Source organism: Corvus hawaiiensis, chromosome 24 (assembly GCF_020740725.1).
Source record: "Corvus hawaiiensis isolate bCorHaw1 chromosome 24, bCorHaw1.pri.cur, whole genome shotgun sequence".
Classification (NCBI taxonomy): Eukaryota; Metazoa; Chordata; class Aves; order Passeriformes; family Corvidae; genus Corvus; species Corvus hawaiiensis.
Window position 1 is genome coordinate 10,622,288 of NC_063236.1, and position 18,095 is coordinate 10,640,382.

General features: G+C 50.6%; 4 protein-coding genes across 5 annotated transcripts; 2 read left to right on the forward strand and 2 right to left on the reverse strand.

Moving 5' to 3' along the window:
• Positions 1-750: 750 nt before the first annotated feature.
• On the reverse strand, positions 751-5,696 carry WDR77 (WD repeat domain 77). The gene is made up of 10 exons (XM_048327901.1): positions 5,498-5,696; positions 5,206-5,391; positions 4,911-5,052; positions 4,790-4,839; positions 4,412-4,482; positions 4,002-4,056; positions 3,660-3,731; positions 3,462-3,570; positions 2,936-3,004; positions 751-2,598 (listed from the first exon to the last, which is right to left on the reverse strand). Exons 1-10 carry the CDS (start codon positions 5,694-5,696, stop codon positions 2,439-2,441), a joined length of 1,113 nt encoding a protein of 370 aa, XP_048183858.1. The 3' UTR covers positions 751-2,438.
• A 114-nt stretch (positions 5,697-5,810) lies between these two features.
• Positions 5,811-8,738, forward strand: ATP5PB (ATP synthase peripheral stalk-membrane subunit b). The gene is made up of 7 exons (XM_048327903.1): positions 5,811-5,939; positions 6,046-6,088; positions 6,515-6,660; positions 7,152-7,315; positions 7,803-7,928; positions 8,061-8,240; positions 8,582-8,738. Exons 1-7 carry the CDS (start codon positions 5,912-5,914, stop codon positions 8,651-8,653), a joined length of 759 nt encoding a protein of 252 aa, XP_048183860.1. The 5' UTR covers positions 5,811-5,911; the 3' UTR covers positions 8,654-8,738.
• Positions 8,739-8,839: 101 nt separating this feature from the next.
• On the forward strand, positions 8,840-12,933 carry LOC125337787 (transmembrane protein C1orf162 homolog). Of its 2 annotated transcripts, none has more exons than XM_048327904.1 (6): positions 8,840-9,776; positions 10,489-10,551; positions 10,854-10,965; positions 11,275-11,366; positions 11,797-11,876; positions 12,324-12,933. In XM_048327904.1, exons 2-6 carry the CDS (start codon positions 10,521-10,523, stop codon positions 12,381-12,383), a joined length of 375 nt encoding a protein of 124 aa, XP_048183861.1. In that variant the 5' UTR covers positions 8,840-9,776; positions 10,489-10,520; the 3' UTR covers positions 12,384-12,933. The 2 variants fall into 2 exon arrangements, with proteins under 2 accessions (XP_048183861.1, XP_048183862.1); XM_048327905.1 differs by having other exon boundaries at positions 11,278-11,366.
• A 1,658-nt stretch (positions 12,934-14,591) lies between these two features.
• Positions 14,592-17,451, reverse strand: ADORA3 (adenosine A3 receptor). The gene is made up of 2 exons (XM_048327902.1): positions 16,441-17,451; positions 14,592-15,596 (listed from the first exon to the last, which is right to left on the reverse strand). The coding sequence occupies exons 1-2, from the start codon at positions 16,788-16,790 to the stop codon at positions 14,996-14,998; spliced, it is 951 nt and encodes a 316-aa protein (XP_048183859.1). The 5' UTR covers positions 16,791-17,451; the 3' UTR covers positions 14,592-14,995.
• Between the last annotated feature and the right edge of the window lie 644 nt (positions 17,452-18,095).

Consider the following 18,095-nt stretch of genomic DNA (forward strand, 5'->3'; position numbering starts at 1 on the left):
CCTTGAAGCTTTTGCTGAAGCTGCAGTGGATGTCCCCAAACCTGAAAGGCATGTGGTGCAGGGACAGCTGGGCAAGCCACAAACCCCACAGAATTCCCTCCATTCCTTGGCAGAGAGCTGCAAAGGCAGCAAGGATTGATGTGGGCTTGGTGGCGTTCGTGCCACGCTGCCCACGTGTCCGTGTGACTACTGCAGCATTGCCAGCACTGGTACAACAACTCTGAGCCAAGCTGAACCCAGGAGTGACTCCTGAACTGCTGCTCTTCTGTGCTTCCCTTACGAGAGTGAAAGAACCCCAAGTGCAAGCGCTAGAAACCCCAAAAGCAGATACCCTTTAAGGCAAGGTGCAGAGCTGGGGCGGTGCTGCCTTGCCCTTGTCAAGGGCAGCTGCTGCCATCCTGTGGCACAACAAACATCTGCCAGATGCTGAAGCGTTGAGGGGTTTTTAGTCTCTGATTGTAAAAGCAGAGTTAATATACCACCAGTGACCTGCTGTCCCTACGGGCTTCACCATCCACCACGAGTCTTTTGCCATGTGCTGTTGTGTTTTGCTCAGGTGTGGCAATATGAGAACTTAACGTGGTTTAATGTCTGACATTTGAACTTTTCTTTTTAGCTGTGCATGATGGAAACCCATGTTCAGACCTTTGGAAAGAAAAACTTCCTGAAAAGCAGCAGGACCCAGAGCCTGCCTTGCACTAGTGCTGAAGAACTGTAGCACCCTGGCATTGAACAGGAACACGGTGAACATTTATTTAAGAACAGTTTTAATATCAGGGACTGAAATCACAACTTTAACTGTGTGGATGATCTCAGCTGGCTCTTCAGTGCTACAGAAGTGGCCCAGTGAAACTTAAACCCAGTTACAAATGAAAACCATCTTCCAAGACAACTTTTTCAGAACCAGCACGAGACCTGTTTCAGTACAGCATCAGAGGTCCCTAACAGGGAACTTTGTGGTTCAAGGGGTATTTCTGAAGAAATGTGTCAGTTTTTATAATCATTTACTGTTTCTGGCCATACACTGCTCTAGAACAGGAAGTTGCTCTGTCAACACCTGTATGACACGGGAATTTAAAAAGCAGCAAGTGAGGTTTATAAAGAGTAAATGAGAAAAGTACAGAGCCTGGGAAAGCTTAGTCTGCCTAAAAATTAATTGTGGGCTTTGCACAACTAAACCTATGTGTATGCAGAGGTAAGAACTGGAAGCAGTGTACATTTAAGTGCTGCTATCATGCTAAAGAATCAGAGTAACATTCATTTCAACATCATTTTTGTTTCATCAGTCAGGACTTGCTTAATTCTGTCTAGGAAATACTAGGCCAGACCAAGCCCTATCTAGAGCAGCAGCAATGCATGCAGAGCAATGACTTTTTCCAGGTAAATATGTTCCAGGGAAACAGCTGAGTTAGAAATGTATGTGGTATTTGACAAACACACCTCTCAGGGTTCTGTGGAGTCTGTTTTGGGGAGTAGGGGAATGTCCTGTCCCCTCAGTCGCCAGCACAAGAGGTCACTCGTCACAAGTGCATGAATCTGGTTTATCACTAAGCAGAGTCTGGTACAGGAGCAAGCACATGACAACTGAAGTCCTTAGTCCAGTTTTTCCCTCAAATAAGCCTTTCGTTCACAGGTCTTATCCTTGCTAAGTTGCCTTCAGCACAGAGGAGATGAAACGTGGTGTCAAAGAGCACAGCACCCGCTCCCTCCTGGCTCCCAGCCTCTGGCAGTCCCCTCAACTGGCCCTGGGGCCAAGCACGTGCTGGCCATCCCAGGACTCCAGCACCACCCCAAAGATGTTTACTCAACAGGGCTCCAGCTGGGATCCTCATTTTACATCCTGACACCAAACACTGGTGTTTTAGACCAGTGCACAACCAGTGCTCACCAGAGGCTCCACACTGGTACTGAGGCCCAACACTCTCAACCATGTGCTGCATCAAAGACAGCACTGGAACCCTTCCAGTCCTTGAATCCCAAGAGGTCTTTTCATTCCACCTGATTTACAGAGCAAAGAACTTTGCTCATGGGTGAGGCTCTCACTTTTACCCAACAAGAGGTGTGTTGCTAACCTCCCCCAAAAGGTTCTATTAATTCCATGGGTAGTCTGGAGAACTGAGGAAGGAATCAAGTCTTTTTGACTTTATTTCTATTTTCATTACACCTAATTCCCTGTCTCTCCAAGTCTCCTCTGTGCCTGAAGTCAATTTTTTTCTGAGTAAAACCAAAGTCTTTTATTACAGGAGAAGCCACTCCTGAGGAAAGGGTAAAGCTTGGTTTGTAACTAACTTATGCCTAAATCAAAATTACTACAGGAACCTTCTTAGCCACAAGCTTCAAGGCAGACAACAGACCATCCCCACTCCAGTTCACACACCTGCGACTTCAGCAGAATCAAAGTGATGCCAGGAAGGAACTTGGACCATGAGTTTATAAAACTATTCTTTTACACAGTTGATTCCAGAAGCTTCACCAGCTGGTATGGGGACAGTGTGATGTAAAACCTGATGATCCCATCCAACTGTAGTGAGCAAGGCATCATCTGAAGGAGACCAGGACAAGCCTTTTACAAAGTCTCGATGAGAACGGTTTCTGAACCTGGAAAACACCAACACTCCATTAGCCATCAAGCACTGGGAGTATGTGGGCTTGTGCAATCCCTAAGTGCTGGTTTGTTAGGATGATGCTCCTCTGCTTAGGAATATTTTCAACTCCAGGTTGCCCAGAGCAGCTGTGGCTGCCCCACCCTTGGAAGTGTCCAAGGCCAGGCTGGACGGGGCTTGGAGCAGCCTGGGATAGTGGAAGGTGTCCCTGCCCATGGCAGGGGGTGGAATGAATGATCTTTAAGGTCCCTTCCACCCCAAACCCGGGTTTCTGTGTATTAGTAATTAACTCAAGAAGACAACAGCAGTGAGTACATTCTGTCTGTACTTACACCTCTGAGAGGTCTGAGTCAAGAACAGCAACTGAACAGTCTTCACTGATTGAAGCCAGTAAGGGAGAACTAGAGAGAGATGAGAGCACAGTTAGAACAATCAAATTCAAGAAATTTTAGGGATAAATTTGTGAAAAGCAGGAGTCTTAGTGATCCTGACCCAGGTACAGCGAATTAACTCACAGAAAATCTTACAAAAATGTTTTCATCAGCATTTGGCAGGGTGCCAGCACACTGAGCGGGAATATTCTATTAGAGTCTGAAAGCGAGTGATCCTTCTTTAACCAGAGGTGATTGTAATTAGAAAAATCCCCACAGCGTGTGGGTCAGTAATTCTGGAACTGCAGAATTCTTGTCATGGACATTCACGGAGTCAGAAGTGAGACAACGTTTGGTTTACTCTGTTCTTTGCTACAATCTCCTTGATAAGATGACCAAAACTGGCACTCTCATAGGTTTTACTCAAAAATAACTCAGGCTGTTAAGGGGATGCAGTCCCACGTTCTGTGCCAGTATCACTCGGTACCTGTGTGCAGAGAAAGCAAAGCCCGTGATGCCTCGGGCGTGCACAGCGGCGCTGAGGGCAGAGTCGGGGTTCTTTGTGTCCACCAGTGCAACTGTTCCGCTTTCATCACCTGCGACAGAGGGGGAGGGAAGTTAGCAGCAAAATCTGTTCTGTGAAAATAATGCCCTTGCTTTGCCTGGTGAGAGTCAAGATTCTTACCCAAGACAAAGATGTCACTTTTCTGTGGATGCCACATGACTGAGGTAGGGAGGTAATTACAGGCACTGCAAACTGCGAGGGAAGAAACGGGTGAGTGTGGAAGGAGGCAGCACAAAGATATTCCTGCTCTAACTCATTTAGCACTGCTACTGCATCACGACAAGGGTTTTAAGCTTATTATCTGTGACAGTGTTAGACCTCCTTAGGTTTTAACAGGCACATCACTGGATTTAACAGGCACATCACTGGATTTAGAGTTAAGACTTAGAAATCAGACATAAAATAATTTATTTCTTCCAACACGAACTCATGAAGAAGCAGTGACTGCACACAGAGACATACCAATTCGGGTAGCTGGTTTGGGGCATCTGGTGTCCCAGAGTAAAGTTCTGTTGTCCTATAAATACAAAAGGAATGAGAAGAATTTTACAATTTCTTTGTGGCATAAATTCAGATTCACTGCTGACTCACAGGCAAAATGACCCTGCCTCTTCCTCTGGGTTAAAATGGTGCTGTCAGTAAGTGCAGCCTTCAGTCATCCCCAGGACAGAACTAGGAGCTCCCAAAATTTGATACAAACCTGTAGGAATCAGCTTGGTAAACTGATTATAAATTTATCAGACTGCAACACTGCAATAATACAGGGAGGCAGGTTGCAACACAAGAGGTGGTTTCTAAGTGCATTAAACTGTCAATACCTAAAGTTAAATCTCATTCTATGGGGTAGGTTTAGACAATAGAGTGAGCTTTACCTCAGCACAGGACAGGAACACAGTGTCCTTACCAGGACAGGAAGCCACACATGTCACTGCAGCGGAGTGAGCTACCAAAAGCACAAAAGGATAAAGAGCCTCAAAGATTGGATCCAACTTTCCCGCATACTCCCAAGGACCTCCAGAGGCACAGCAGTTGGACAAAGAATAGTTTATGCCCAGACACAGGATAACTTCTGCTCAGCAGCCGCCAACTGCTTCCTACCAAAGTGATGAGCTGCCCAATCCAACCATGGCCACAAGTCCTTGTGACACCCCTGAGCTTGAGGGAGCCAGACAAGGGGTTGGGGGGAAAGGATCAAAGTGGCATATAAAGGGGCCTATAAAAAGGAGAGAGGGAGGTGGGTCGGAACTCACCTCTGTAGGAGTGCAGCACCGTTTGCTCCGGGATGTCCCAGACCTTCACGCTGTGGACAAGAGCGAGCAGTGAGCTCCCAGCACAGCCCGGGCACACGGCTGCCAGGCTGGGGACACTCACCAGAAATCCCTGCCCCCGCTGACAGCCTGGGTGCTGCCGGCCAGGACGGACACCGATGTCACGATGTCATCGTGCTCGTATTTACAGAACTTGTTCACGATGAGGCTCTCGTTCTCCTCCAGCTCCCACAGCTCCACAGCACCTGGGGGATGCAGGGGGACACCCACCTCAGTGAAAGAGACCCCCACCTATGAGATGGAGAGAGGGTCACGCACCTCAGAGGAGGGGAACGGGGGGACACCCAGCTCAGCAGAGGGGACGCCACCGCCACTCACCTCGGCGGAGGATTGCTTACCGGAGTCGGAGGCCACCAGGATGCCCCTGTCAGCCACCCAGCACAGGTCGGCGACCCCCGCCTCGGTCTGCACGCCGGCGGTGCAGAAGCCCTCGCTGGGGGCGCGCCGGGGCTCCGCGAACACCCACAGCGAGCCGGTCCAGCAGCGCCCGTTCAGCCCCGAGGCGCCCAGCAGCAGGGCCCCGTCTGCGGGAGAGACACGAGGGGAGGCGCGGGGAGCGGCGCGGGGAGCGCCCGGGGAGCGCCCGAGGGTCCCGGGCACCGCGGGCACCCCGCGCCCCCCGCCCGCTACCTGCGCGGTAGTGCGCGCGCTCCAGGTGCCGCTCCATGCACGCGGGCGCGTTGGGCGGGATGTTCCACTCGGGGGCGGCCTCGGCCGCGGGCTCCCCATCCACCGAGGCCGCGGGAGCCGCGGTGTCGGGCGAGGCGGGCGGCGGGGCCGCCTGGGGCAGCAGCGGCGGCGGCGGCGGCGGCGGCAGCGGCTCCTCCATGGCGGCAGCGGCGGCAGCGGGGCCGGCGGCGCCCCCACGTGTCTCCCGCCGCCGCCTCCTCTCGCGAGAGTGCCTGCCCCCCGCCCGCCTCCCCGCGCGCTCTCGCGAGAGCCGCGCCGCCATCTCAGCGCCCGGCGGCGGCGGTCAGCGGTCACCGGCAGCAGCGCTCCGGCCGCCGCTCCTCACGGCGCTCCCCGGCCCTTCCCCGGCCCGCCATGCTCTCCCGCCTCGTCCTGCGCGCCGGTGAGCCGCGGGGAGCAGCGCTTCTCGGGGGGGGGAGCGGGGTGGCTGGCGGGGGGTGTTGGCCGAGCTCTGCCCTGACGCGCTCTCTGCTCTCTTGTCCTCTCAGCCCCCGCCGCGCTGAGGGCGCTGCCGCCGCCCGTCGCCGTGGGGTGAGTACTGCGGGAACCCCTCGGAAACCGGCCGGGATTCGTGCTTAAACAGCGTTATTCTAGGGTTTTGTCTCTTACTTGCCTCATTCGTGTTGTAGGAGTATAAAATAGGGACGGTGGGGAGGAACTTCTGGAGGTTATTTAGTCCCACCCACTTCCGAAAGGAGGTGTGTCTAATAAATGCCACCTTTTTCGAATCGGAGGATGGTTTGGGTCGGAAGGGACCTTAAAGCTCATCCAGTTCCACCGCCCGCCGTGGCCAGGGACACCTTCCACTAGAGCAGGTCCAACCTGGCCTGCCACAGCTTCTCTGGGCACCTGTTACCTACTTATTTAATTGGAAATGTGCTTGAGCCTCGTCTAAGGGTGGTTTGGGTTTATTTTTTTTAATAAGAATCATAATTGAAGCATTCTCCTTGTTCACAGGGTGTTGCACACCACAAGACCACTGCACACAACTCAGCAGAGTTTGGCTCCTGTGCCACCTCTGCCTGAGAAGGGAGGAGAAGTTCGTCATGGTTTGATCCCTGAGGAGTTTTTCCAGTTTCTCTATCCTAAAACAGGAGTTACAGGTTAATACAGACTCTTACGATTTTTAGCTATGCTTAGGTGGTTTTGTCCACCAGTTGGCTGCTGAAAAGGTAAAATATTAGGGAAAATTAGTATTTTGCATGTGCAGGTTGTGAAGAACAAGCCAATCCAGGACTCCTGGCTCTAAAGTTAGACACCTAATGGTTGAAAGGATTCCATTAATTTATATAATTGATTTTATAGGAAGATTTAGTTGCCTCTTGGTCCTTAAAACATTCAAACAGGGAATTCTGCATGTTTCTGAATGAGCAGAAGCAGCAAGTCCTATGTCAGGTACAAGCTGCTTCCATTTCTGGTGAGATTCCTTGTGGCACCTTTCCCAGGTGGAGTTGTGACTCTGCTTTTTGTCCTGGTGAAACAGAACACTTCTTCCCGATCTTGTGAGCCTTTAGAGTAGCTCCCTCTTAGGTATTCGAGTTTATTGAGCCTCTTTATGCTTTATACAAATAATGCCGCTTTATTCTTTCTGTAGGGCCCTACATGTTGGGCACTGGTCTCCTGCTTTACCTTCTTTCCAAGGAGATCTACGTCATTAACCACGAGACAGTAGCAGCTATCTGCATATTGACAGTCATCGTTTATGGCATCAAGAAGTTTGGGCCTGATGTCGCTGCTTTTGCTGACAAACTTAACGAGGTAACGAAGAAACTGTAATTTGACTGTGTAGTTGTTAGTAAGGGATGGTTTTGTTAAAGTACAAATGGCTTGAAAGTGGCAGAGAGCAGGGTTAGATGGGATGTTGGGAAGGAATTGTTCCCTGTGAGGGTGGGCAGGCCCTGGCACAGGGTGCCCAGAGCAGCTGCGGCTGCCCCTGGATCCCTGGCACTGCCCAAGGCCAGGCTGGACGGGGCTTGGAGCAACCTGGGACAGTGGGAGGTGTCCCTGCCCATGGCAGGGGTGGCACTGGATGAGCTTTAATGTCCTTCCACCCCAAACCAGTCTGGGATTCCATGATTGATTGTGAACCCTCATTCTCCTCTCTTGCCACAGCTTAGCCCTGGCACAGGGCAGTTCACAGACATTGCTCACAGCTTAATGCGGCATTCCAGGATTAATTGTGGATCGCTTGTTTTCCTTGCACCTGACTGTGATTCTGAAGCGTGAAGTTCTTTGTGTCTTTCAGGAGAAAGTGGCCACAGCTTTAGCCGTGAAGAACGAGGCCATCCAGACCCTGCAGACAGCCATCGAGGAGGAGAAAAAGGAGCAGTGGAGGGTCGAAGGCCGCAGTTACCTCTTTGATGCCAAGCGGGTGAGTGGGGCAGCGCTGCTGCTCAGCCCCAGGGTAGCCTGCCCTGCTGGGGTCCTGGGACTCCTGACATGTTCTGCTGCTGCTTGGTGTTCCTGCCAGACATGAAGCTCTAGTTTCCTGCTCTGTGTGCAGAACAACATTGCAATGCTGCTGGAAGCCAACTACCGGGAGCGGTTACTGATGGTGTACAACGAGGTGAAGAAGAGGCTGGACTACCAGGTGGCCATGCAGACCCTGAAGCGGCAGAAAGAGCAGGACCACATGATCCAGTGGGTGGAGAAGAACGTTGTTCAGAGCATCACACCTCAGCAGGTACTTGCTGGGTTTTACCTGCTTCGCATTTTAGCCTGCACAAAGATTTGCTGTTTGGGGCTCCTGGCTCAGGAGGTGCTGGGTAACCTGGGATAGTGGGAGGTGTCCGTGCCCATGGCTGGGGGTCGGACCGGATGAGCTTTGAGATCCCTTCCAACCCAAACCTTCTGGGATTCCACACATCTGTGCTTTACTGGATGTGAATCTCTGACTTCATGAGCTATAATTGCATCCCTCTTAATCAGTAACTTACAGGTCTAAAAAGGTTTATCTAAAATGCACTTAAATGTCTCTTTTGCTTGTTGAAATGTCCTCTGAAGGCTGTTTCTTGTCTCTTGCAGCAGAAGGAGAGCATTGCCAAGTGCATCCTGGACCTGAAGGCACTGTCCAAGAGCACCCACGCAGCCGTGTGAGCAGTCTGAGCCCACTGACATGTTCCAATACCTACTGTTGGAAACTGTATGACTCTAAATATCATTAAACAGACAAAAAAACTCCTTTGCTGTCTTTCACTAGTGGCAGTCCCTGCCTGTTTATGTTTGAAGTCGCTGGATGGTCACACCAACCACTACAGCTGGTTTGTGGTGGGGGATGAGTTGAAACCACAGTGTGTGAGATCGTGTTGGATTCCTTGTTTGGTCTTGAACACTTTCAGAGACACAGAACTTCACAGGGAAAAAATCTGGTGCTAAAACTGATCTGTGTGCTAGAATTCTGTGTGGTGACAACCGCAGATACCTGCTGCCCTTGTACACATGTTCTAAAGTCAGGATTATTTGTGCTCCCATTCACCTGGCCCCGTGCTTGGAGGGGCTCTGAGTGAATGTCCTTGTTTCCTAGAGGAGCTGGAAACCCCCTTTCACCATAAAGCCTTGTGTAGTGTTGAGTGTTTGGGTTCTGGGAGAAGAGTGATCTGGCAGAAAATGTGTCAAAAGCTCCTGAAAAACTTGGCCTCAGCTGACTTTGTCAGTAGTCAGGTTAAAACAGGGAAATAAATGGGTAAGTTTATTGAGGGGGTTTTTCATCTCTTCATTTCCTTTTTGTAGGGAGCTTTTCCCTGAAGGAATTCGTTAAAACTCAAAAATCCCAGCAAAGCACACACACGAATAAACTCGTCCCATGTGCTGGGATGTGATTTACCCAGTCCATAAACCCAGGTGGGCAGACTGGGGGGTGCCTGCAATCCCGTTTCTCAGTGGGGTTATAAGAAACACGGTTTTCTACACTTTTCAGTGCATCAGTTCACCAAAGTGGTGTTCTTTAGAGGCAAGAACCTTACTTCAAGCCAACCTAAGCTGAAGCTGCCTTACTTTATTTAGATTAACAGTTCCAGAGAATGCAGGTGTCTTTCATGGTTTCCTGTTTTTTGTCAATTTAAATAAAAAGTGAAGTTACTCAACTTCCACAATTGTGTAAGCTCACATCTGATTGACATTTGAGCTGTTAACTGGTGTGACAGATTCTTCTCACAAAGCAAGTGGTTGAACTGGTGTGCTGACGCTTGGGGAGTTTTCCAGCAGCGCTTCATGGTGGGAGGTAAGAGCTGTATCATTTCTTGTTTCTTTTATTATTGCAAACACAGCACCCCATGAGGTTTGGTGTGGGAAACTGGGAGGTTTCATGGTTCGACTCCTCTGGAATGTGGGCAACAATGGGATACAGTAGGAAAAGTGGCAGCAGCAGAGAACAGGGTGTTTATTTTCATGCTATTGTAATATTTTCATATTATTCACTACATGAAGTTTGCAGAGCACGTGGTGAGAAATGCCAGTGTAGGGATTTTGTAGTAGAATATCTTTAAGAATCCCTATCTTTAAGGTTCCACCCCCCAATTTGAGAAGAAAGTTACTGTACCTGGTTTGGTGGGAAAGTCAATTTAACTTAAGCAAAAACATCAAGGGAGGAACTTTTCAAAGCTGCTGCTGATTATGAAAATGTTCATATGGTTTTAGCTGCTGCAAAAATAATCCTGTAGGTCCTTTTAGTTATTAAATATCCTCCATTCTTTGGGTGGAGAAGGCACCATGCCCACCAAGGAGCAGTGAACTCGTGTGGGCAGGAACAAGACACTGGGAAGGGGTTGATGCTGAGGAACTGCCAGGTTTGAGTGGCTTTGTGCCACTTTCATAAAATTTCCAAGAAATGGATAAAAACTAAATCAAGTCTCTTGAGTTCGAAGAGGGTGAGAGGTTTGTTTTGCTCATGTGCATTTGTATATAAATATAAAACTCTTCTCCCTTTCTTTCAGTTTCTCTTCCTGTCAGTTAATGCTCTGGGAGAATGGGAGGCTCTTCCTCCAAACCGGCTCCAGGTATTTTATTTTGTAAGGAATTTCCTTAGCTGCAACATTCCTGACTGAGGTGATGTCCTGACCCAGGGGCTGCTGTGGGGGAGGCTCAGCAGCCGGGGGTGTTTGGGGAAGAACTGCATGGCTGCCAGAGGCTGCCCAGCACAGTCATTGTCTGAACAGCTGAATTTTCCTGTCTGGTGGTTCTGCTTTCAGACAGACCTCTACAGACACACGTCTCCAAGTGGGTCTAGTTGCTTGGAGTACTACTGGAGAATGTTGCATATTTTAAAACAAGTCTGTGATTTTTTTTTTCTCTATTGCAGTTGCACCAGAACCCATTTCCACTACTACCACTGTCCCTACCACCATCCACACCACTGCCCACACCCCTGCAGGTGATCTCAGAGCTGCGGAAGTCAGATGCTGGATTAACACGTAAATGTTCCGCCTTTATTTTCTGACTTCAAACCCAGAGTTTCCTGAGACTGCAGCCTCTTCCTGCAAGGGAAGGGTCATATAGCACATATTTAACATCTTGGGGGTTTAAAATTCGGTTAGAATTTCCTAGTCTGTGAACTGGGTGGGTGATTCCTAGAGATGCTCAATGCAGATACACACCTGTTGATCTCATGGGGCTTGGGATAAACGTGTTACACTCCATAAAGTTTGGTGAATTTGAGCACTACTGATGCTTCAACCCCTCTGTCATAACTGGGAATTCTGACAGGATTTTCTGTGTATCAGCAGCCATGAAATACTGTTCATGGCACTGGCCTTCCTCTCTGGCATCCTCCTGACTGTCCTGGTTTTTGCAATCATCTCCCTCTTCAGGAAAAGTAAGTGGCACAGTTGAGGGCATAACAGCAGAGTGGTGGTGACTGCAGAAGGTACTTAGAAAGTGGCACAAATAACGTCTGCCTTGAATAACTCTATTGATGCACAGCTCGTCCCTGGCAGTAACTCCTCGTGAATCACCCCAGGGGTCGTTTTCAGGAATTAACTTTGCCACTGATGAGCTGTGGAGGCTTTTGTTGGTTGTGGGCTTTTCTCATCCTAATCCTGGCCACACTGAATTCCTCAGTGCCTTTCACCCTGGCCACTTCCAAGAGGTGTGCAGGGACTGGGCAGCCCAGCTGCCACTTCGCTGTGCAGGTCCGTGAGAGAGTTTGCACATCACCTCTCTGTCACCCCCTCTCCAGCCTCCCTTGCATTGCTGTCTCCAAGCACAGTGCAAACAGCTGAGACTGGGATCCCTTTCCTTCCCAGCTTGTAAAAGACCCCACCAAAATTTACAAGAGGAAGTTTTCTCCCAGATGGCAGCCGAGGACTGTGCCAGGAGCCCCCAGGTAAACGTCACAACTGTTATTTCTAACACTTTATGCAGATATTTCACATTATGGACAGTGGGGTAAATATTCATTGGGGTGGGAGGGAGAAGAGTTGCCTTTGAGACTCGACTGTTACTCAGCAGTTCTTTTGACAAGGAACTTCAGGGTTTCTGGGCCTTAACTAAACCACAGACTAGGCGGGGTAGGAGAAATATTTTTAAAGAGGAAGCATTTCTGCCATTTTCCTCTGTGATATTAATTCTTTGGAAGCTCCTAAAGGAGACTTGACCCAGAACTCCGAGCCAGACTGGCCAGTGGGATGAACCAGCATTTACCAACTTCCTGCATGCAGGGACAGGCTGTTTATGGTGTGTGGTGTTGAGGACAAGTTAAAAGTGGGAAATTCCTGCTGACCTGCAGTGCTTGTGCACTGTCTAATGTCTGTGGCTTCTCTCACATCCCCAGAATGAGGTGACCTACAGCACTCTGGTCTTCCAGCGGGGCCGGACACCACTGGCTGTGTGATGAAGAAGTTCTGAGTGAAATAAAAATGCTCCCACTTTCTGGACATCAGAAGCCACCAGGATGTTACACCAAGGCCTGCTCTGGGAGTGCCCCCATGCCCTCCGTAACACAGCTCTTTTTGTAATTATGACAGGAAATTGTCTCCTGTTCCAAACTGGCTGCCAATGGCTGTGGGCAATTTGAGGTTTTCTATACAGGATTTCCTCATTTGTAGAGATCTCCATGCCCTTGTAAAGTTTCCGTTTGTGAGAACTACCAGAGAGAATTGAGAAATGAAAATGTTTTTCTGCATCTATCCACGTATGTTTCCCTTTTCTGTCACCAACTCTAGCATTTTCTGGTTTGTTTTTTTTTTATTGCCAAGTGCTCTGCTTAGTTATTTTCTGTTATTGACGTAATGATAATGAAATGTTTGTATGCAAATCTCTGCTTTCAGGTTGGGTCCCGTAAAAGAAATGCACAATCACAGTGTGACAGTCAAAACCTCTGGAAATGCTCATTCACGCGTTATTACCCAGAGTGTTCTAAATACACTGTAAAAAAGTTAAAACTCGTTCCCTTTTCATGAACTGGGGTTAAGTTTCCACGAGCGCCTGTGTCGGAGCAGCCCCGCAGGAGCCGGGCTGGAGGTGCCGCCTGATGGCAGCACCGAGCCGGGCACGGGCGCACCGAGCCGGGGATGGCCTCACCGAGCCGGGCACGGGCGCACCGAGCCGGAGACGGGCGCACCGAGCCGGGGACGGGCGCACCGAGCCGGGCATGGCCGCACCGAGCCGGGCATGGCCGCACCGAGCCGGGCACGGGCGCACCGAGCCGGGGACGGGCGCACCGAGCCGGGGATGGCCGCACCGAGCTGGGCACGGGCGCACCGAGCCGGGGATGGCCTCACCGAGCCGGGCACGAGCGCACCGAGCCGGGGACGGGCGCACCGAGCCGGGCATGGCCGCACCGAGCCGGGCATGGCCGCACCGAGCTGGGCACGGGCGCACCGAGCCGGGGATGGCCTCACCGAGCCGGGGATGGCCTCACCGAGCCGGGCATGGCCGCACCGAGCCGGGCATGGCCGCACCGAGCCGGGCATGGCCGCACCGAGCCGGGCATGGCCGCACCGAGCCGGGGATGGCCTCACCGAGCCGGGGACGGGCGCACCGAGCCGGGCATGGCCGCACCGAGCCGGGGCTGCTGCGCTGCCTTCCCAGCCCCGCTACCAGCGCAGGGGCTCCAGCTCCGGCAGCTCCACTGCGCTGTCCTGCCTCCTCCTCACAGCAGCTGCTGGAACCTCGGCGAACAACTGAAAAGTGTGGCCAGGCGCTCTGATGCTCTGAAATGTGGGGTGTGGTGGTGTGGGCTTGGCCACAGATTGCTGCGGGTGCCACAGACTTCCACAGGGTCAGTAGAACAACTCGTGGTCTTTGTTTTGCTGTTTTCTGCTCTCACCTCAGTCATGGCAGTTTCTTCAAACTCTATTTAATAAAGAAAACGTGGGGAGCGTCTCCCTCCCTCACTCGAAGGTGAGCTGTGGGCTGGGGTCCCTCGGGTGAGCAGTCAGCTGGCTGGGACTGCTCTGTTTGCAGCTTGCTCTTGGTCCTCTCTGTTCTTCCTCCATGTCCTTGTGCCTCATTCCCTTGGAGTTTGCCAGGCAGCCTGCCAGGAATTCGGTGCAGAGTCGCTCCCTCTTCCCTCAATTTGTCCAAAACACATCAGCAAAGGTCCCCGTGCATCATTCTAACAAATAACTTTCTGCTGTTTAGGCGGGACCTGCTTTTCTGCTGAAAGCAATCAGGTCCATCAATGATCGTAAGAGATCCTGCAGTAAGTTCCGATGTTCTTGTGCAGTGGCTTCCTTTGCCTTGTTTATTTATAGAGCTGAGCTGTGTCACTGTGCTGGGCTTTGGCCTGTGACAAGGGTTACATCAGATAAGAGATGAGATGCCTGATCTCAGCTAGAGAACAGATGCCAACACTCTGTGATAAGAAACAGAATGATGTGCTCCCTTTTGTGCTTTTTCTAGACCTCTTTTATTATTCAAAGATGGAGAAAAAAAGAGCCTGGCCTTTAACAACCTCTTTTCAGTTTGACCCATGTTCCCTAAAAATGGGCTGTGTCAGCTGTGGTGTAACAATTACTGCAACTTCTGTGCCATCCCAGACATTGACTGAAACTGGGCAGGGTTTTTTGATTGTCATGGGAAGACTCAGCAGGCTGAATTAATGTAAAATCCATCTAATATTTATTATTACTCATGAAAATGTGACAACACTGGCTGAAGCACAAGCTGACCAGACTCGAGTTTAGTCTAAATGGACAGACAAGACAAATGGTGTGAGAACAGTCAGTGAGCTTGTGAGCTGCTGGACTGTGAACAGCAAAGAACACATCCTATTTTTCAATCAACTCAACCAATCCTCACGTTAAAAAACCCCAAAACCCTCAACACGAGACAAAATTTCCATCTTCTGTGTTTAGAGATTATATTCCATAAAGACATATATTCACACACAGCTTCAGAGCAGCTTCAGAGCTACAGGTTGCTGCAGTTTCCCGAGAGTTCCTTAGCAAAGCCAGGTGGTTTATCAGTGGTCTGGTACCCACTGGAGGGTTCTACCTTTGTTTATGACTCTGGGTCTGTTGTTTGCTCTTTAAGAGCTGGGTCTGGTTTTTCGCACAGGATATAGGTCTTTAAAATTAAAAGGTACGTGGTTTTGAACTTCTTTATCTTGCAGGCATAGACAATGGGGTTCATGGCAGAATTGGCATGGGATAAGAGGATTCCCAAGTACATCAAATACGGGGGGATCTGAGACTCGGGGTAGAAATAGGAAACGCAGTTTATAATGCACAGAGGCAACCAGGATATTGCAAACAGGAAAAGAACAAGTGCAAGAGACTTGGCTGTCTTGAACTCCTGGCCATAGAAAGCCCCAGCCCCTCTCACACCGGTCCCTTGGCTGAGCTTTGTGCGGATGATGTAGAAGATCTCAGCATACAGGGCACACATGATGAGCAGGGGCACGAGGGTCCATGTGAAGAAGCAGAAATACACCATGTAATCCATCCTCATCACGGAGATGAACCGGCACCTCAGGAAGCTGGAGCTCCTTGGGTCTGCCTTGTTCCAGCCAAACATGGGGACAAGCCCTCCCAGCAGGGACAGAGACCAGCACAGCCCCAGGGCCCACCAAACTCTCCTCTCTGTTGTGATTATTTTATATCTGTAGGGGAAGAAATCCCAGGTCATGTTAAAGAGAAGTGTTTTAAAGTAGTTAAGGGTGAACTCGCCTGTTCAGGTACTGCAGGATCATTGTTAGAAAATGAAGCATTAACTTTTTTTGTGGGGAAACCAAATTTTATCTTGAGACAAGCCCCAACTGTTCATTTGTAACAGTTACTTTGCAGCATCAGTAAGAACTGGGCTTAAGTTCCCTTGTTTAAAATTGGATGTTTTCACCTATTTTATTTCTTCTTTCATTATGATCTTAGTTCTCCTCTTGCCAGGATATTGCTTTGCTGCAGTCCTATCTTATTTCTTGGCTTCCTTGGGTGTACCTTCCTCTTTATATTTGGTTTATGCCATTTGCAGGATTAAAATTCATTCTTCAGCTTCACAGGTCCTTTCCCATTATAAAATATGACTTCTTGGATGCTTGAGGTTATGCTTTGCTTTTCTAGCTTGTGTACTTTTCATTTAAATGTAAACTTTAGTTAACTGTTAATAAGTTTGTTAGTACTTTTGTATTTTCAGCAAATACTAAAAGGAACTTTATTTAGAAGACAAGCCTCAGAAACCCAAAGAAACTTGTAATACGCTCAGCATCCTGTGCAGTTAACCAAAGTGGTGAAAATTCAAGTGTGCCCACAGACACATCCTGTGACTAAATTCTGATCGGTGATAACACCTGGTTAACACCGAGCTGTTCGTGAGCACCCCCGGGTGCTCAGGTGGGCTTTGAGGCACAAGCATCCACTTCAAGTAATTATTTGTTAGAAAGGGGCCAGGTTAAGGAGGACAGAGGAGGTGGGGCAGAAGCTGGGCAGAGGAGCCCGAGGCAGCCTCACCTGGTGGGCAGCTTCACTCGCAGGTACCTGTCGATGGCGATGGCCAGCAGGGACAGGATGGAGGCGTTGGTGAACACCACCATGAGGCAGCACATGAAGAGGCAGCTGTAGGAGGGCACGGTGACGCCCAGGCTCACCACAATGGCCAGGGGCATGACCAGGAGCCCCACGGCAATGTCGGCCAGCGCCAGGGACGCGATGAAATAGAGCGTCGTGTTCTGGAACGCCGCGTTCAGCCTCACCACCCAGATCACCAGGATGTTGCCCAGAGTGGCAAACAAAGCCACCAGGCACTCGCTGCCGATGTAAATCGCATCCAGGCTGCTCAGGGCCAGGCTGTTGTTTGGCATCGTGAGCTCCTGCAGTTGCTCCCTCTCTGGCTGAAGCTGCGGAAGGAAATGCAGGCATCGATGGCCACGTGTGGGATCTTCAGTGTCTGCTGCTCGCTTGTTCTAGAGACGCTCCAACATCCAAACCTCTGCACTATTTCATGTCCTCAGCACCCAGGCAGCAAATCAGCTGTTGCCTCCCCCAGCTGCAGATATCTCAGCATCCAGGAACTGTTCCTCTCTCTGGAGACCCCTCCTGAAGCTCACTGCATCCCTTCAGCAGCCTCGAGTCAGCAAAGTGCCTTGGGAAGGAAGCCGTCTTCAAGGGAAAGGACGGGCAGTCCTTCTTACCAGCAACTTATAAAGAAACAGTTTTACAGGTTCCTCTTACAAGCCGTTTTGGAAGTCAAAAATGTCAACAGCAGTTGGCTGCAAAGCTGCCACTTATCATTCCAGTTAATCTGTCCACAGTCACTATCACAACTGAGGCAGCTCAGGGGTGTTGAAGGCAGCTGCATTAAAAAACGAAAGGCTCATGGGTGAAGGTAAGGACAGGGAGAGGTCACTCTGTCGTTACCAACGTGGCAAAGCAGACTTGAGTTGGGGAAAAAATAACTCCCAATCAAATCAGAGTAGGACTACGAGAAAGAAAACCAAGTTGTAAAGGCAGAGGGAGGGTGCTGGAGCAGAGGCTCCACCCTGTGAGAACGCCCTGACCTGGCCGGACGGGGCGGCTGGAGCTGCGGCCGGAGGATGGAGCAGCCCTTGTGCAAGCGGGGTTTGCAGCAGCGCTCAGGTTTAACAGCTCTGGCCCTGCCCATCCCTTTTCCTCCGAAGGCAGGTGCTTTCCGTGGGACACTGTGTCCGAGGGCGATGCCACCGAGCCCAGCTGGGGCCAAATCGGGGGGGTTCCACCCAGTACCCCCTGTTCCCACCAGGTTCCTGCCGGGGCAGGCACAAGGTGCTCTGATACTCCTCAGGTGCTTCCTCACCAGGCAGCATCTGTTTCCTGTCCTAAATATGACAGAGCCACGGTGCTGGACTGCTGTGACTCCTCCGTCACCAAAGGAGGATGAGCCTGTGCCCTTCTGCTGCCCCTGCCCCGCATGAGCGCGGCTTTCCCTCAGCCCTGGGGTGCTGTGGGTGCTGCATCCCTTCCTCGGGCCCTGCATCCTCCTTCGGGGGCACTCGGCCCTTCTCCCACTGCTCTCCTTCAGCCCCAGGCTCAGGAAACACAGGGCTGGAGGTTTTTACAGCTTGCAAAGTGATTAAACACTCCGTGCAGAGGAGCCAAACGGGGCCGAGCGTGGGCTCAGGGAGCAGCTT

What these genes read in the sequence shown, in the direction of transcription:
- WDR77 (XM_048327901.1), bottom strand. Translation starts at nt 5,696, where the DNA reads ATGGAGGAGCCGCTGCCGCCGCCGCCGCCGCCGCCGCTGCTGCCCCAG. An exon ending in GCGCGCGCACTACCGCGCAG is followed by an intron (nt 5,392 to 5,497) that starts GTAGCGGGCGGG and finishes TCTCTCCCGCAG; the next exon opens with ACGGGGCCCTGCTGCTGGGC. An exon ending in GGTGCTGCACTCCTACAGAG is followed by an intron (nt 4,483 to 4,789) that starts GTGAGTTCCGAC and finishes TGCTTTTGGTAG; the next exon opens with CTCACTCCGCTGCAGTGACA.
- ATP5PB (XM_048327903.1), top strand. Translation starts at nt 5,912, where the DNA reads ATGCTCTCCCGCCTCGTCCTGCGCGCCG. An exon ending in TCCTAAAACAGGAGTTACAG is followed by an intron (nt 6,661 to 7,151) that starts GTTAATACAGAC and finishes TTCTTTCTGTAG; the next exon opens with GGCCCTACATGTTGGGCACT. An exon ending in AGAGCATCACACCTCAGCAG is followed by an intron (nt 8,241 to 8,581) that starts GTACTTGCTGGG and finishes TGTCTCTTGCAG; the next exon opens with CAGAAGGAGAGCATTGCCAA.
- LOC125337787 (XM_048327904.1), top strand. Translation starts at nt 10,521, where the DNA reads ATGGGAGGCTCTTCCTCCAAACCGGCTCCAG. An exon ending in CATCTCCCTCTTCAGGAAAA is followed by an intron (nt 11,367 to 11,796) that starts GTAAGTGGCACA and finishes TTTCCTTCCCAG; the next exon opens with CTTGTAAAAGACCCCACCAA. An exon ending in ACTGTGCCAGGAGCCCCCAG is followed by an intron (nt 11,877 to 12,323) that starts GTAAACGTCACA and finishes TCACATCCCCAG; the next exon opens with AATGAGGTGACCTACAGCAC.
- ADORA3 (XM_048327902.1), bottom strand. Translation starts at nt 16,790, where the DNA reads ATGCCAAACAACAGCCTGGCCCTGAGCAGCCTGGATGCGATTTACATC. An exon ending in CGAGTGAAGCTGCCCACCAG is followed by an intron (nt 15,597 to 16,440) that starts GTGAGGCTGCCT and finishes CTTCCCCTACAG; the next exon opens with ATATAAAATAATCACAACAG.